At 47.0% G+C, this 17,721-nt stretch overlaps 1 protein-coding gene across 1 annotated transcript in view; it reads right to left on the bottom strand.

Annotated features, from left to right (window-relative positions):
- NPEPPS (aminopeptidase puromycin sensitive) overlaps nt 1-13,581 on the bottom strand; it is a 38,538-nt gene extending 24,957 nt beyond the window's left edge. The window contains exons 1-2 of the mRNA XM_072885657.1: nt 13,243-13,581; nt 4,132-4,216 (exon numbers count right to left, since the gene is read on the bottom strand). Coding sequence (XP_072741758.1) covers nt 4,132-4,216; nt 13,243-13,365 — 208 coding nt within the window. The 5' untranslated portion in view covers nt 13,366-13,581. The remainder of the gene's footprint in view (nt 1-4,131; nt 4,217-13,242) is intronic.
- Nucleotides 13,582-17,721: the final 4,140 nt, after the last annotated feature.

Below are 17,721 nucleotides of genomic sequence, written 5' to 3'. Positions count from 1 at the left end.
CAGTAGTCTCATTTTTCCCACCTGGCCCCAGCTGCATGTTCCCATTCCCTTCCTTCCACTGGCATTCACATACAATCATTGGGATCAGGAAGATGATCTGTCTCCAAGCTGCCTTTTTTTTTCCCCCCTCGTAGAGGCAGTTTTCAGCCAGAGCAGTTTCCTGATCCAGAAGGCTGCTCAATAGCACAAACATGAATGCCAACAGAAGGAAGGGAGTGAGGACAAGCGTTGTTGACCCTTTCCACAGCAGCAGGATTTCAGACTGCCTTACAACCACCGTGAAACGGTAGTGCTCCCAGGCCAAGGGAAAGCACTGCTTAGATACCCTTGGGTCACATTGCTTACCTTTCCATAAGCACTAGTGATCTTTTGTTGTTGTTTTTAAACATCAGCTGAGGCTCTGGTGTAACCAGCATCTAGCACTAGCATCCAACCATGTCCCTACCATACTAGGAAGGAAAAGACTAAAATAATGAGTTCTGGCCTTAAAACCTGTTAAAGGTTGAAGTACAAACCAAAGCTCACTTGATTATTTCTGCTAAACGAACATCACTTATGGTTGCTCGTAATTTTCTATGCAAAATTGCCAACTACTACCCTCCAAGCATCTCTAAATTTAAGAAGCTGCTTTAGATCTCCCAGTATCTGAAAAGCTTTCCAAACTAAAGGCAATGTAATTCACTGATTGTGACTCCATCACAATTTCACAGCTCCTTAAAAGAGAGATTCACAAGAAGCTCAAACTACTTAGCATTCAGTAAGTATGAAAATCCCCTAAAATTTAACTTAAGAACCAACTTGCTTAAGAATGCCTCTTCAGTTCTTCACTGAGCTGAGCAAAGTCAACCATTTGGATAAAGGTAGTACAGCACGTGCGTACCTAAATGCTAAGGCTGCACTATAAACATTTGACTACAAATGCTAAAAACTAGCTTCTGGAAAAAAACAAAAACAATTGCTCATTATGATTAGAGGGAGGAGCCAGTCATAACTTCAGCAATGGAAAACTCAGTCTTTTGAGTAGCTTTGTTCCATTACAGCATACCTGGCACAAACAGCAAATCCACAACCTCCGGTTACAATCACTACACTAGTTTTAAGATGAAACAGAGAATTTTTCTACTCCAAAGTACTGCATAATCAATCTCTCCTGGTTTATTATTCACTATCACTTAATTGTGGATTACACAGCAAAATTTTTTACTTTTACTTTAAAGCTTCAGAGATCCTCCCTCAGCTTCCCGTCAAATATTGGGGAATAATCTGATTTCTCTGCAAATCTGCATTAAAATTCCAAAGACCAAGTTCTACCTTCTGCTGTATCCATCTTTAGAAGAGTGAATAGGAGGGGAGAGAAAACACAGCCCACAGTTCTAGCTAAGATTTCTGTTGTACAAGCCACAGTGCAGTAGGCACTCAAGACCAACAAGAATTATTAGGAAAAGAATAAACTATTCTGCACAGAAGTCAACAGATCACCTCCATAAACAAGGGAAACGTATCTGTTGCACAAAAAGGTCTCTTTTTCACACAGCTACTTTTCGGAACAGAACCACACTTGAAAGAAGATAAGTGACCGATTATCTTTTGTCTCACATTTACAGACAAGTGTGAGACAGATTCTTCCCCACTGAGGTACAGAACTAAAAGAGGTAACGATTCTTCGCTAGAGCCTTTAAAGGAGAAAACGTCACTACCTTCTTACTCATTTTCAAACATACTATGTAGGCAATTGGTACAAGGCTCACCTACGTAACTAAATCCAAATGATCTGGCTGACATTTCTGTTGGTTCATTGGACTATATTTCGTACTCTGTTTTTGAGACCAGTTATACAATTACTATCCAAAAGCTGTGCACAATAGAAGCATTAGTAAGACTGACTTGATCTGTATCAACAGGTGCCAGCAAATAGTCTGCGAATTTCATGCAATTTTACTTCCCAAGCCATTATACTAGTTGGCAGTTCACCAAAGTGAAAGATATGTTTTAACCCCATGAAGCCTGAGTATAATTATAATCAACAGGCAACAAAACTGCACCTCAAATATTTATGATACAACAGTTTGAGAGGTGAGTGCCTAGACTATAGCCAGAGTGCTGTACTCATATTCCTGTGTGTCCAGAGCGCCACATTCAAGGCTACCTGAAAAATCAGAATGAAGGAATTTAAGCCATAGGAACTCCCTTCCAGTGTACTTAGTTTTAAGTCTCCATTAAGCTCTTGGAGAGTTATTAATACTTGGAGTAATATTAATACTTTGAAGTTACAAGGAGAGTATATCACTGTTAAAGAATAGAAAAATAGACCCCTACGAGAGGGAAATCAGCTCTGAAAACAACAAAGATAATACATTAAAATAGAGATCCTCTCTATTTTACATATTGTTCCTGATTTGACTGGAAAGAGCCTTTATTTCTAGGTACTTTCTCAGTTTATTTTCGTTTTCTCAATGACAAAATAAAAAATTAATATGTGGTTTGGGCCTACGGCACAGTGGTAGGTGGAACAGACTCCATACGCACTCTGCTATTACTACCACTCTCGTTATCGCCTCATTACTCAGTATAAGAAATAGCTCCAGGAGAGCTTAGCAACACAGTGCATCCAATCAACTAAAGATCACTAACGGCAGCACGTGAAAGGCACACAGGAATGGAGTGCCAGGGTACAACGCGGGAGCCCAAATCAAGCACGTAGGAAACAGCGTTCTATTCTTTCACTATCGAAACTCAGTGGCCAGACTCCAAGCTCTTTGGTAATACTCTTCTCTGCCGCCTCTCTTGCTGTGACTGCGCTTCCTGCACTGAGCTCTACTTTTCCACAACACACCCACCGAATGCTACTTCCTTCGGACAAGAGTTCCCCATCCACCTAAGCACCGCTCAGCTGCTCACAACTGTACTTAAGCCCTCTGGTTTCTTTGATACTATATTAAAAATAAAAAAAGTCAAACCAATTTAAATGCAAAGACTCATTGCAGGCATTCCACTTGTCACATACAAATCTATTAGCCATAGGAAAACATCACTACAACAAGAACTTAAATTGTCCCTACCAAATCCAGTCCAGAAAATTAAGATTTCTTTTCTTCTCCAGGTGTTCAAACACAGCCCTTCTCTCCAACTTTATTCAGCTGTTGCATAAGCATACTAGAGAAGTTTAAACTTAATCAAAGGAACACCTTTCTCCTATCTGTCATCAAGATCATTCCTTTAATTCACAATCATGGTTTTAACAAAGTGCTTCATGACATCACCATGGCATTTTCTTTATAGAAAGGGAAGCTCCGCAGAGCCTTTTTTCATCTGAAGGACTTAAGAAACAGTCATACACAGTGGGCCAAATAGCTACTGTGCTTGAAATAGCAAAGGCTCCAGAAGAAAACCAGAAAGGCTTTGCACACTATTAGACCATCACTCTGTTTCAAAGAGCTTATTTTCCACACCTCAATCATTTCAGGCTTCAATTGCTAAAACTTTTTTTGTGGCTGTTAAATCTCCTCAAAATATAATTGGGGAAGACATCAACTACTATAACTGTGTCTTACAAACATGTACTGCTTCTTCAATTTCTCCAGTAACTTCCAGCCTTTCACTGAACTGGATCCCAACCACTGTCTCCTCCACACAATCACCTTTTTCCATGTTGCCCTACACTCCAAACATCCTGCTAAATGTCAATTAAGTGTCTTCTGTACTTTTCCAAATCCTTTCCAATGAGTATTTCCTACTGCAGGCCATTATTGATGCATTCCTTACCTAAGCCCTTTTTACAGATTTTGTCAATATTGCACAGTCCACAGGTACAGATCATGTTCTTGCACAGATATCTGGTATAAAGACAAATAATCATGTCGAAACAGCCAGACATCCTTTTGCCTACGACACTCAGGCATGACAGAGTAGAATGTAGATTCTAAAGGTAACCTTTTTTAAACATAATGCAAATGGTAGTGATGAGAAGAGAATTAAGGTTAGATAATTAATTTTGTGTTTCTAGGGGTAGGTTAGCTTATCAAAATTATTACATAATTTCACAATCAAAGTTGTTAACTGTTGGCAACAGCACCTCACATCAGAAATGAAATGGATTAACATGTAAAAACTCCAGCAAAAAAGTAATCCTACCTTCGTCTCCTTCTGGTGCATAGGAAGCTGTAATAATGTCAATGTCAGCACAGTTCATCACAATTTGGTTGGTTGCCTGTTTCACCTGGAAGAGAAATTTTATGAGCATCAGGAAGAAGTGGTGTTCCCTACTCCCTTGAGCTCCCTTAGGTAGGCATTCCCACCTCCCTTTAATCTAAAAACCCCTCCACCATCAAGTATTTGAAATAAAATTTAGTGCTTAAGCATGGTAAAAAGGAAAAAGATATACCACTGATTGCTCTCATTTGTTCCAGAACATGCGTACTTGAATCATGTTCAAGCCATCTAGGCCTACTTATCAAGACTGTAAATTATTTAAGGGAATGGACTGCCTGCTAAAAATTGGTATGTAAGCTTGACAATAGGGCCCTTGTACATGCCTGGGAATCCAAAACCAGTAAAAATAGATAGAGAGCCTGTAAGCTTCCTTTTAGAGATGACCTACCATAGTAAAAGCCTTTGAACACAAACTCACATCTTTCAGAGATGATCAGAAATACAACCTACGGTACTGTGTTCTAAACTGTCGACACTATAGGAACTTCTTCGGTTAAAAACATCTGCCAAGAAATTCGCCTTTACATTTTCCTGAAAGCTTTCCTTCTGCCAGCTCTTGGCTATGCACACTTTGCTTTACTTAACAAGTGGCCAGCTCCCAGCGCAGTAACAAACTGTCTCACTGTGCCAGCTTTCTATTTGGATGCAAGAGCTTGAATACAGAAGAATTCAAATTAAATATCAATTAATTACAAAGGGGTAAAATATTTGGGAATTAAACTAGGAATTATTTAGAAACTTATGGCTGAAACCACTAGAATCATCACACTGGATCGAGCTTGTAATCCTGCTAGTTCAGGATACAATTTCTAGCTGTAGACAACGCCAGTTCTTTAAATAAAAAGAGCAAGAATTTCTATAACAGCCAACTAGAGTTTAACGTATGCACAAAGGAACTGCCTCCTACCCAAGAGAGTAAGTTCCTTAAAGCATAAGGACTCGCATCCCTTTCTTGGTTTTTCACTATTATAACCTTAAAAGGCCCTATTAACACCTGTACCCATCACTCTAGCTATCCATGTTTGAACACAGCAGAAACCAACTGGACTTATTTGTCTGCGATGGAAACTGGTTCCCGTGAATCAAGAGCTCCTTTGCCCCGTAGCAAAATCAGCAAAGCACTCTGCATGTGCATGCCAGCTCACCATTCAAGCATCTGAGTGTAAATGCATTTATTACAGGCAAAGCCAAAATAATAAGCTGTGAAGTGTCATAGTTGAAACACACTTATCACTCTGCCCTAAAGAAGCTGGTATCTACACAAGATGAGTAAACGGAAGCAGATATTCAGTCTTAAGCTGTTCTACCTAGGCTCACTGAAGAAATGGTTCCTTAGTCATCATGTACATAAAAATCCAATTCAAGTCTAGTCAGTGATAAGAGAGGCTGAAGAAATTTAAATGATTAACTTAATAGGCGTACCCACATCATAAGAACGGCCCATCTAGTCTAATAATCTGTGAAACAAAGGGCTAATACCAGATACTCCCAGGAAAGCCCATCCCTGCAGTGGATGGTTAACACAAGACAAACCTAACTCAGAAGTTTCTTTCTAGCCTCAGCCACCAACTTTGCTTCTGAAGCAAATATCTACGGTTTATTGCTATTAACAGAACTGTTTGTATAATAAATATTACATAAGGGCTTATACTTTTTGACAAGCGTAACTATTAGTGAACCTCTCCAAATCCTGCTTGTCAGTCACCCTGCAGTAGTGTGTCATACAGAACAGTGCAGAAGAGCTGTGTTGTTTTCATCATGTTGCCTCTTCATGGTAATAAAACCAAAACAATGTTACCTAATAAACTTAACCTGATTCTAAAAACAACAAGCTTGCAAAGCATAAAACTAGCAAACGTAACAGCTGAAGTGACACAGGTTAGATTTGATGCTTCTAGTAAAGATTTGCAATCTGAATTTATTTTTTTTTTCCAATTTGGCATGCATGAAACTAAAGGATTACACCACCTCCCAAAACCTAAGATCAAAGCCCAACAATTTTTATCACAATATTAGGGTTTGGGGTTTTTCAAGGTCTTCTAAAACACAGAAAAATCAGAACAAGAAAAGCTTTTTATAAATGTCTAGTAGAGACCTTTATTCAATCTACAAATCAAAATCTCTCTGGATTAAGAATTCAAGATGCATAAAGAGCTGTCCAAATTGCAGACAATACTGGCTTTAACAATAGGCTTGATCTTTAAAAAACAACCTCTCCTGAGGACAGAAGAATTTTCAGTGTAGCACTGTGCCTGCAAAATAAGAAAGTTTAGGTTTAAGTGGAGACAACTTCAGAGGCTCCTTAGAAAGACAATTACCTATTTTTAGGTTTTTTTTCTTACCTCCTACAACTATCAAGCCAGTTTTACAAAAAGAGTGCAACATACTAGAAAACATTTAAAGGGATTGAGTGAAACCAGTAGCCTAAAAAAATGTTTACTCTCCAACTCCCGAAAAACAAAGGGCAAAATTCAGCGTGCTGATATGAATATTGACAGTGTACTCTACAGCACACTTCTGAGGCTCTCCTAATTTAATTCAGTGGGGGAAAAAAAGTTTTCACGTTGGCACACAGGCTCTAGCATGAGCGCCTCCTCCCTCTGATCCACTAAAAATAATGAAGCACAGACACACCTGTAAGAACAGAACCAAAACAAAACTATAAACCGCTCAGCGTACTTAACATGACCATTTTATCTCACAAGACCCTATAGCCTAATGCTTACAGACACCACATATATCATGAAGATGAATGAATGTGTTTTACTGTAAGTGATACCTTGAAACTGCTTTTACATTTCTGCTAATACTATGTTCTGCAAGACAGATATTCTGCTCATGCAGTGCTTTTCATGAATGCAATCATATTAAAAGGCAAAAAAGCATCTCGCTGCATAAGGTATAACCAATTACAAAGCTGCATATATGCGAACTGTCACCCTGCTTCACCTTGCTCTATAATATAATAAATTTACTCTTCAACAAGAAGAGGCTAATCAAGGCAAGAGCAAGCTACAAATGCCCACAATGAAAGTAGGTTTGCCATAAGGCTGACATGCTTAAAAGCAGCAGATGAACTAAGATCAATATCTGGAATGAAGGAATGTTTCAAAACTTTAAACCTGTTGCTTCTGATGAAACTCTAGTAACACTAATCACAACTCAAATACCTACTGAGATTAGCCAGACATAGATACCACAAAGCAGGTCTGCCCTGCAATAAAACTGCAGACCTTTACGACATTTTAACTGTCAGTAACCTGTCATTAGACTAAGGTGACACACACTTCCCAAGCCCCTACACATCCACACTCGTGCTCAGCACTTTTTTCTGGGAAGGAAAATCTCACCCCATAGGAGATAACAGCTTAAGCTCCCCCTAAACGTTTTCCATGGTAACATCATTTGACAGAAGAAGAGCTAAAAAGGCTAATTATTTAGTTTTGAAAATGAAGACGTTTTCAAAACTCTGCCAAATAGGACTCAAAGATGCTGTAAAGCTTTTGATTTTCACCAGTTATCAGAGCAGGAAAGGACTCGATGGGAAAAACTTTTTAGGACATTAGAAACAAGAATTTGAATGGCTTCAGTGGAATGCCAGCCTATGCGAAATACAGGATGAAGTGCACCAAAAGACACCTTCTACAGTCAAAACTAATTCTCTAGAGCCATTCATAAGACTAGATAATTAAAATCTTGTCACTCGGCTTCAGAGTCCTTTTCTAAATGTAGCATTGTAACAAGCAAGTATGTTTTTAGCATTTTACTCTCTAAAAATAGAGAACTCAAATTACCTCAGTTCCTTTCTAGGGTGTATCTTTTTTAAGAATTTCAAACTTCAATGAGAAAAGGAATACAAAGTTTTATTCATCTGCATCTCAAACAAATTATGGTAGCCAAGTAGTAAAACTACCAATGCCATCACTAATTGGCCCACTGGAAAAATTCACTTCATTCCAAAGAGCACCTAACTACATTCATCTGTAGCAGTCACACATACTTCAGAAGTGTCAAATTCACACAGACAAGTAAATCTCTTTGTAACTATGATCAATGCAATCATCTTAGCCTTATGAATTACAGAACTGAAAGAGGCCTTTCTGTCGGGGAGAAGAGCAAAGGCGTTCCTATCTTTGAAGCTGGTGGCATAAGGGTACATGGAGCCCCAAGGTCCTGACTTTGAAGCACCAGACTTGGAACACCCAGTATGGTAACTTTAACACTCAAATTCAGATCTGATTTTATGTCCTGGAAATGCAAGTTACAATGCTGGATAACATGACCGTCTATTTATACTAGACAATTCCCCCCCCCCCCCCCCCCCCCCCCAAAAGATACTGACCACAAATACTACACCCATTTAGCTTAATTTTTCAAGGTTTACATACAGGAGTGTCACAATTAATCTTTAACTGGCGTGCAGCAGGATCAGAAGACTACACATTCTTTAGTCTAGCAGATACTGCATAATTAACCTATAAAAAGCAACAGATACAGGTTAAACATTGCTAAATATAACAGAGTATCCTTAAGACATATTAAAGGGACTGGGAAAGACATTTAAAAGAGCCATCTACCTCAAGTCTGCAAATCCTTTAAAGATAGGTTGCTTTGCGACAAAGAAACACTTCACTGTAGTTTCCAGTGAAAGAAATTAATCACCACACAACACTCCCCAAAGAAGGTAGTTTATATGGAGGTAAATACCAGGAAGTTAGAAGACAACCATGCACCTTTCGGAAGCTCTGCACCACTACAACCTGCACCGGACAGGTGATCGTTTGGAGCCATGACAGCGTTAAGAACTTCCATTTAGAAGCTTAAAACAACCGTTCAACTTTGGGAGCCAGATGTTTGTTTCTGTTGCTAGTTACTCATGTTTGCCTTTTCAGCACGATGCTGAAGAACAGAACGGCCACACATCCCCTCTTTGTTCCAGCCCTCAGTTAGGCCTCCCAGGAGTCAAAAGCAGAATGGAAAAAAGTTGACCTAGACACTGAGTAATATGAGTGCGCTGCACTGATAACTAGACCCTGAGAATCAGGGTTATAATAATTAAATCTCAAGCTAACAGATGAATAAAGTAGATGAACTATTTCCACCCCAAAAAAAAAAAAAATCTTAATTGTGCTCATTGAGAAACATCCCCACACACCCAACAAATCAACAGTTTAAAATGCTAAAAGATGACACAACTGACAGAGTGATCACAGGACTGTGAGCAGGCGACTATTTCAGTTCCAGATCTGCTACCGACACGCAGCGTCCGATTCTCCCACAACCACGTTTTGTTCTAGCTGTGATAAGGGTTCCTTGTGAAATAGTTCATTTAAGGATTTTTGGGTTTTTAACTGTGATAAATGGCCATTATATACTGTCAGTTTATATAATTGTTACACAATTCTACAGCCTTCAAAAATATTCATATGACCACAAATTACATTATTGAAAAATCTCGAGTAACCGGACAAAACTTAACATATAGGTTATCAGATACTTAACAAGCGCAGCTTCAAAAGCCTACGAAATTAAACTATCAAGAGACAGATTTCAGTATCGTTCCTTTACCAAGAAACAACAAATACTAGACAGAGGGCCAATTCCCTAAGTTGAAAACTAGAAGTACCACAAACACATATAATTTCTTTTTAAGGCTTTGAAATCAACCTGGTCACTGCTGACACTGAAGCAACAGCTTTATCTTTTGAATCATAAAAGGCTTTATCCTCTGAAGCTTATTTGAAGGAGCCATATAAGTGTAACATCTATTATTGTGGCATAAAGACAAAATGTTTTGTTAAATTATGTATATGTACAAAAGCCAACACAAGTGTACTGCCCCAAAGCCAAGCCTGGAAGGTTATTTAACAATTCTTTAGGGCTTGGTGCTCAAGTTGAAAGACTTATCAAAATTCTACACAGAGGGCTGCAAAATCCTATTTAATGGCTGTGAGTGAGAAACACAAACTGACTGATCAAGTGTTTACTTGTAATATCTTGACTAAATATCACAGCCTTCGCTAATTCTAGTTTGCTATTAAAGATGCAAAATAGCAAAGCAAACGAACACTTTTGATGTACGTAATGAAAAGTTTTCCTAATATTGTGATTAATCATGATTTATTCTGGTGTCAAAGTTTCAGTACTCGCCCCGGAGGTCAGAAAGCATCACTGCTTCAAGTACTTGATGTGGATTATTGCTTGTCCAGCCATTATCATACCGAATGGAGCAGAGGAACTAATAATTATTCTTGATTGGTTATAAAAAAACAATACCTGGATCTTCAAGAGGAGGCAGTGTATGTATTTCCCTACGCAAAGCCCGGAAAATTCAAAGTTTGTGTCTTAACATAAAATCACTTTTACCTCGACGACTGTACAATGTATGCCAAAGCTCTCAAGTACACTGAAAGCAGAATGCCTCTGATGAGCTCCACTCTACCTTATTACAGTGTGCTAGTAGAAATGGCCAACAGGTCCTTAATTGAACCAATTAGATCCAAAAGCACACAAATTATTTTTTATTTTCTAGATGCAATCCCAGCTCAATAACAAACAACTAGTAAATGTTAGCATATTCTTAAGCAAGCCATTCCCTTGTACAAAAAGTATCCTGTCCACCCAGTACTGTAGGTGAGCTGGCTGTTCTTCTCTCCATTAAGGTGCAGAATAGTTACCCTCTAATTTTCCAGAATGTGCCTTTACTGTGCTTTGGATGCTGGCAGCCACAGCAAACTTCTCCAGATTTCTAACTCAAGACAAGCACGCGAACACTCACCCCATACACCTTCCTGCACCTCTCCTGTACTTGCTTGCATGCAGCTGGGATGTGGCCTCATGATTCTTCAGTCTATAGTTGTTAAAAGTTATTTAAAAATAAAGATATATACTTAGATATGTTTTAAAAACCTCACCCTGTATCTTTTTAATTCTCTCTACCAGGGGAACATCAGATCAGCTCACCGTGATCTGAACAAGAGTTTTTTTACAACCTTGAACCTGCCAGATCAGTACTCTTCCTTAACACATGCCCTCAGCTGGTAGGAAAGTCCAGGATTTTGCATTGTCAGGTGGTTTCCATTGCTCTAGGAATTCATTGAGCAATCCCCTGAACAGCAAACAATAAAAATATCTCAACAGGACTAAAAGCTGCAAACCATCTCCACAAAGCTACCATCTCCACAAGAAGCCTCCAAATCCTCGTTATTCCTGGATTTAAACTAAGTTTCCAAGGCTGCTGCTCAATACTACTCTCTCCTCAGTACAATGCTGGCTTAAAAAGCCACTACTCCCCTCCCCCTGAATGTTATTTTTAACCTGGATGATTTCAGTGATCCCATTTACAGCACAGCCCCACAGCTGTAGCAGGACTCAGGAGCAGCAACTTGGGTGCGAAGACAGGAATAGGTGGCTAGGATTAAGACGGAAGAGATCGGGAATTTCTCAAGCTAGCATTTTCACCCACGCTGATGCACCATCAAACTGAGACCCCAAAGACAGCACTGGCCTGAGGACTGGAGCTAGAACAAAATCTGCAAGGAAATTTTCGTTTTTAATATTTCTTCCACATGACACAAACTTAATCATCTCTGGTCATCTTCCTCCAGGTCCCAAAAGTCACAAGATTCACTATCATCCACAGTCTTTTGCTCTCCTCAACTTCCACAGACACCAGACACTTGCCCAGGGAGGCACTCACTCTCTTCTGTACCTGTGCTTCAGACTCGGCAGTTTTATTACCCCACTACCTCATTTTAAATCAAGGTTTTAACCACTTCTTTAGACCAAGATTTAAATCTGTACACATCTCAGCATTTCAAATCTCCCTCAAATATTTTTGACCTCTCAGTACAGTCATCCCATTTTAAGAAAAAGTCTGGTAAGCCCTTACAATTCTGTATCTATTTCAAACCATTGCACAAGGAAAGACATGAAAGCAAATTTAGGAAATCTTGGCACAGCAGCCTGAGAATGACTATGAGACTTCTGGGCTTTCATCAAACATTCTGGCTTTGAAGCATGAACATGGGGAAGCTTTTGCCTTTCAGAAAAGGCAGAAGACCCAGCATTTTTAGTTTGCACACCCCTTCCCGCTGTTAACCCGAGCCTCTCGCTTCACTGACTTCAAGCTTTTCATGACACTGAGGCCTACCAGCTTACCATACTACACCGGGGGAGTTCTCATTTAATTGCAGATGTGGTAGTTTGTCTTTCCAGCAAAATCCCGAGCCATCTGAATGGCTGGATATAGATAAAAGCAGCATGCTGGAGGCTGAAAACAGGAACAGGGCGCTCACTACGGATTTGGGGGAAGCCGGGGATACCAGCGAGGCAGATATCCGTGGCTCCGACCGCTCCACGCCTAACCCACATACAGACTTGCTGGCGGGGCCGTTCTGGCAGCGGGCAGGCGGGAGAAGAGCCGGGGACGGTCCGAGCCGGAGGGGGGAGGAGGGATGGAGCGGGCCGGGCAGCCCCCGCGCAGCCCGAGGGGAGCCGCGGGGCCCGCGGCGGCGGGCGAGGCCCCCAGCCCTTCCCAGGCCGCTCCCGCTCCTCTCGGGGGACGGAGCGGGGCGGGGCGGGGCCCGCGGGCTGCCCTCCCCCCTTCCCCGACGCCTGGCCCCGGGGTGGGGGGATATATACATATATATGTATAGGCTGAATGGAAAGGGAGGGCGGAGACCGCGGGGGCGGGGGGGGGATGTGCAGCTCCGAGCGGCCTCCCTGCACCTGCCTGGCCGGCTCCACCGCGCCGAGGGCCGGGCCCCGGCCGGCTGACGGGGCGGGGGGAGGCCCTCAGGGCCCGGCGGCGAGGAGGGCAAGAGGAAAGGAGGGGATCGGGCCCCCGCTGGCTGACGGGGCTCCCTCAGGGCCCGGCTGAGGGAGGGAAGCGGGGGGGGCCGGGCCCGGCGGGCTGACGGGGCTCCCTCAGGGCCCGGCGGCGGGAGGAGCGGGCTGAGGGAAGGGGTCCCCTCAGGGCCCGGCGGCGGGGGGACGAGGAGGAGAGGAGGAGGGGCCGGGCCGGGGCCCTACCTGCACGGCGGCCTCCAGCTTGCCCTCGAAGGTGAAGTCGATGAGGTCGGGCTTGAGGCAGAGTCCGTAGTTGAGGGGGGACACATCGGCGGGCAGCCGCTCGAAGGGCCGCTTCTCCGGCATGGCGGGGCGGCGGCAGGGGGTGCGGGGCTGCGCCCCCCCGCGGCGGGGCGGCGGGGGAGGGAGCGGCGGCGGTGGCGGCGGGGGACGGGAGCGGGGAGGCTTCCTGCCGGCGACGCGACGGCCCCGCACCGACACACGGAGAGAGAGAGAGCGAGCGGCGGCGGCGGCGGCGGAGGAGGAGGAGGAGGACGAGGGAGGGGCGGGGCGCGCGCGCGTTCCCGGCACGAGGCGGCCGGTGGGGGGGTGGGGGCAGGAGGAGGAGGAGGAGGAGAAGGAGGAGGAACGGCGCGTGCGCGTGCGCGCGGCGGCGGCGCCACGCGGCCGCGCACGTAGAGCGGCGGGAGCGCGTTGCGTAAGCGGCGCGGGCAGCGCGCGTGCGTCCCGGCTCGCTCCGCCCCGCCCCTCTCCGCCCGGCGGTGCGGACTGCGGGGCGCGCGCTGCGCCCGGCGCGTGCGTCGCAACGGGGCCCGGGGCGGGCGGGGGGGCTGGCACGGTGCACCCCGGTAACGGGTCACCCGGCCCGGGGGGGGGGGCTGGCACGGTGCACCCGGTACAGAGCGGGGCCGGCACGGTGCGCCTGGCACGGGGCGGGGGCTGGAACCGTGCACCCCTTTAAGGTGCTCCGAGGGGGCTGAGAGGTTGCTTGGGGGCTCCCAGCGCGCCCGGGGTGCAACGGTCTGGCAGCCCCGGGGGGGGAACCGGGGTTGCAACGAGGCCCGGGGTTGCCGGTGGGGTGTGCCCTGCGTGGGGGCTCCCCCGATGGAGGGGGCTGGGAGATGCACCCTGCGGGCTGGGTGCACCCCGCACCCAGGAGCCCTGGAGCCACGGGCACGGCGTTGTGTGGCAGCTCTGTCACCCAGCAGCGGGGCAGGGCCCGGTGTCCTCATGGCACCCATGGGTGCAGCCAGGGCTTGGAGGCTGTTGAGTCTGTTTGGTCTCACGTCTTCCAGGAACGTGTCCTGCCTGGCCTCGCCTCGCCCCGCTGCAGAGCTGGCCTCGACGTGGGACTTGTCACCGCTGCTCCGTGGCGTTGTGCTGGTGGCAGCTGTAAGCCCCAGGCTGGCTGGCGGCAGCGCCCGCCCGGCCGCAGCAGCCCCGATCCGAGCTGGGACTCGCCTCTGCAAATGTTTAATGAGCTCCAGTATCTTGCCCTGGGTTTTTTTGTTGGTTCTCCTCCATGGAGTATTTTTTTATTGATTACTTTTTTCCTAGCACTGAGCAGCCGGCAGGTCCCACGCCAGCCGCACGCTGTGCACACCGTGCAGGTTTGGGTTCTTCCCGGGCTGCCCGTCACCCTGTCCAGTCCTCCCAGCACCCACTTGCCACCATGCAGCCTCTGGCCCTTGTATCTGCAGGACACAGGTCCCTTTCTCTCCGGGTTTGGTCACCTCTGTGCTCCCCAGGTCCAGATAAGGCAGCGCTGCTCACGGAGCTCGGGGTGTAACTATCGCTAACCTCCAGTGTTAAAAAATCATGAGATTGGCTTAAAACCCCTCGGACTTTGCAGCAAAAATAGAGCAATGTGCACATGTGGAGCAGAGAGTCGGTGTCCTGTCCTCCAGGCTTTGCCTGTCCAGAGAGCTACGTGGGCTTGCTTTTCTCCCCACCCTGAGCTAACGGCCGCTCTCCTCCTCCCCGTGCTTGAACCGCAGCATCAGGTTGAAACCTGGGTGTTGCAGGGCTCCCGATAAAACCCCAGGGCTGCCGATATGCGTGCAGCCCTTCGTGGACAGGCTCATGTCCTTCTAAGTAAAAAAACTTCTTAAGCTCTTGAGCAGAAAGGGGCTTCTCTGCCATTTCCCGTGGCCAAGCAGCCGCTGCTGCCCACCCTGGGGTACTGCAGCCTTTCGGGGCTTTCCCTGCTCGCCCAGGGTCAGCAGCACTGCGGAGCATCGCTGAGGCTTGTGGAAGATGCTATGTAAGGAATCCGTCTTAAAAAGCTATGTACGCAATACAGCGAAGAGTATTTACAGGGTAATAAATGTCCAAAGTGGGTGATGTTGGATGGCTGTTTGGGTTTGTGACAAACACCGGCAAGAAGTTTAAAAATTCTTAATAAAGACTTTACATGGGGAAAAAGAAGGGCGAAAAATTGAATTCTTCTGGAAGAAGGGAGCCAGCACCGGCGGCCGTGGTGGCTTTCCCCGCACCCGGCTTGCAGAGTGAGAGCTGCAGCCCAGCCCTCAGCCCTGGGACCTGCCACCGTGATCTTGGATCCAGCAACTCAGCCGCTGCCTCCTGCCTGGCTCCGTATGGCGTTAAACACGGACCTGACTGAGTCTCAGCCCCCCGAAAGGAAGCGCGCTGTGTCTTTGTAGATGCCACAGCCTCCCTCGTTCTAAGAAGGAAGCACAGCTCGCAGAGGCAGGAAATCATTAATTGCCTTCCACCACTAGAAACTGCCATTGCTCCTTTTTTTCTCCCCCCCTCCACCTCCCCAAAGAGATTTATTTTTGCTGGAAGTGATACCTCGCTGTTTAAAATATAAGTTAGCGCCGAGCGAGAGAGGTAGCGGGGATTTGCTGAGACCTGGAGGAGCCGGCAGCACGAACTGGGGCACGGAGAAAGTACAGACAGCTCTTAGCACATCATTATAAAAACCAAATGGCTGATGAGCCTGGGTTCATCTGGGGTTTCTGCGGGGCCGCATTGTGCTGCAGAGCCCTGAGGAGAGGAAGGGAGACAAGGAAACAGCTGGAGCCGCGCGGGGAGGTCGGGGAGCTGCCGCCCTCCCCTTGCTCCTGCCACCATCCCTTCCCGCCGCCTTGGTGGGGTGCGAAGCCCCGTCGGACACACGGACGGTGTCGGTGGGGACGTGTTGGTGCTGGGACCCGGGACCAGGGCAAGTTTAAACGTTCTTGCAAGCGAGCTCACGCCTGCGATGCCAGTGGGGTGCTGGGGAGAAAGTCCCGATTCCCCTGCAGCGAGGGGAGGGCTGGAGCGGTGACCCTGCGGTTCAGCGTGGGTTGGGTGGGAGCCTCCGTGCGTGATTTGCAGCCAGGCTGGACAGAGGAGGACTCAGCCCAGCCATGCCACGGTTGTGCTGAGGAGCCTCGCCAGAGCAAAAAGCCCTTCTCCTCCTGCCTCGCCTCTGCTTTCGATGTCCCGGAGCAGCTCGTGGCCACGGGTGACTCTCCCCAGGCAAGCCGTGGCTGGGCAGGCAGCAAGGTCAGGGGCAGGATAAACCTATTCCTGGAGCAGAGCCGCTGGCTGCTGCGGGAGGGAGGCGGAGGGGATTGTCTCCTCTGAGCTTTAATTCCTGCTCGATGGCTACGCGGGTCACTGGGTGCCCTCCCGGTGTGTGCCCAGTGCTGGGGGCAGCAAGGGGGCTCGGTGGCCACAGCCGGCCGCGGGGCTTGTGCTGGGCAAAGGGCTCTGGGTGCCTTCTGCGGCTGCTGGTCTGCGCGGGAGATATTGTTAGATGACAGATGCTGCTGTCAGCAAGAATCCAGAAAGAAAGAAAGGAAGAAAGAAAAAGCCTCCCCTGAGAAAGCCGGGGGGAAGCCACCTCCTCTGCCGTGTCCTGACCAAACCGGGTTCTCCTGCAGTGCCAGACTGGGGAGGGCCTGGGGACAAACGGATGGGGTGGAAGCCAGGAGCTGTAATTAGCCCAGAGTCTCTGCAGCCACCAACCGCTGTCAGTCCACCATTTTAATTAGGAAAAGGGGATAAAAGGGGAAGAACAGAAAAAGAAAGATCCCAAGAGAAGCTTTTCTTCTCTCTTTTGCTGGAGTTTTTGCCGTTCCTGCCGGGAGCGGGAGCAGCTGGAGGGCACCGGCTAATCCTGCCTCGCAGGTCTGGGCCGGTGGCTTAGGGCAGGAATCTCTGGTATTCAGGAGCACGGGCACAACGGCGTGCTCCAAGCTGCAGAGTGGCTCCCAGGGCCTCTTGCTCCACAGGCTGTTCCCGGGGGGTTGGGAGGCGTTTTGCATCGCTTCCCCCTCTCGCTGCATGGCAATGCATGCGTGCAGGTCTGCCTGTCGCCCTCCTGCCTCGCCGTATACCTGGGGCGAGTTGCACAAGGACGGAGGCAAACATGGCCAAGGGACAGCCGGGGACAGCTCAGCTTTGGGCGGGTGCTGAGCACATCCCACTTCTGTTGATGCTCAGATCCCTCCGAATCCCAGCCCTCGTCCCATGCTCCAATGGGGCAAATCCCAGCGTGGTGGTTTTGCAGCGGGAAGGTCACACGTGGGTGGAGGGCACTGTCAAGTGGTGTCCCCAGAGGCCACCGCTGCTGGGGTGAGCCCTGGCCCAAACTGCAGCAGGCAGGGATGCTCCCGGGCTGTGCTCCCCAGCAGCCCCCCACGGCAAGGACGTGGCCCCAGGGGGCCACCAGAGCCCTGAAAGGGCTAC

This window comes from Ciconia boyciana, chromosome 22, assembly GCF_034638445.1.
Source record: "Ciconia boyciana chromosome 22, ASM3463844v1, whole genome shotgun sequence".
In the NCBI taxonomy this organism is placed as follows: Eukaryota; Metazoa; Chordata; class Aves; order Ciconiiformes; family Ciconiidae; genus Ciconia; species Ciconia boyciana.
This window is presented reverse-complemented; position numbering and strand designations above follow the sequence as displayed.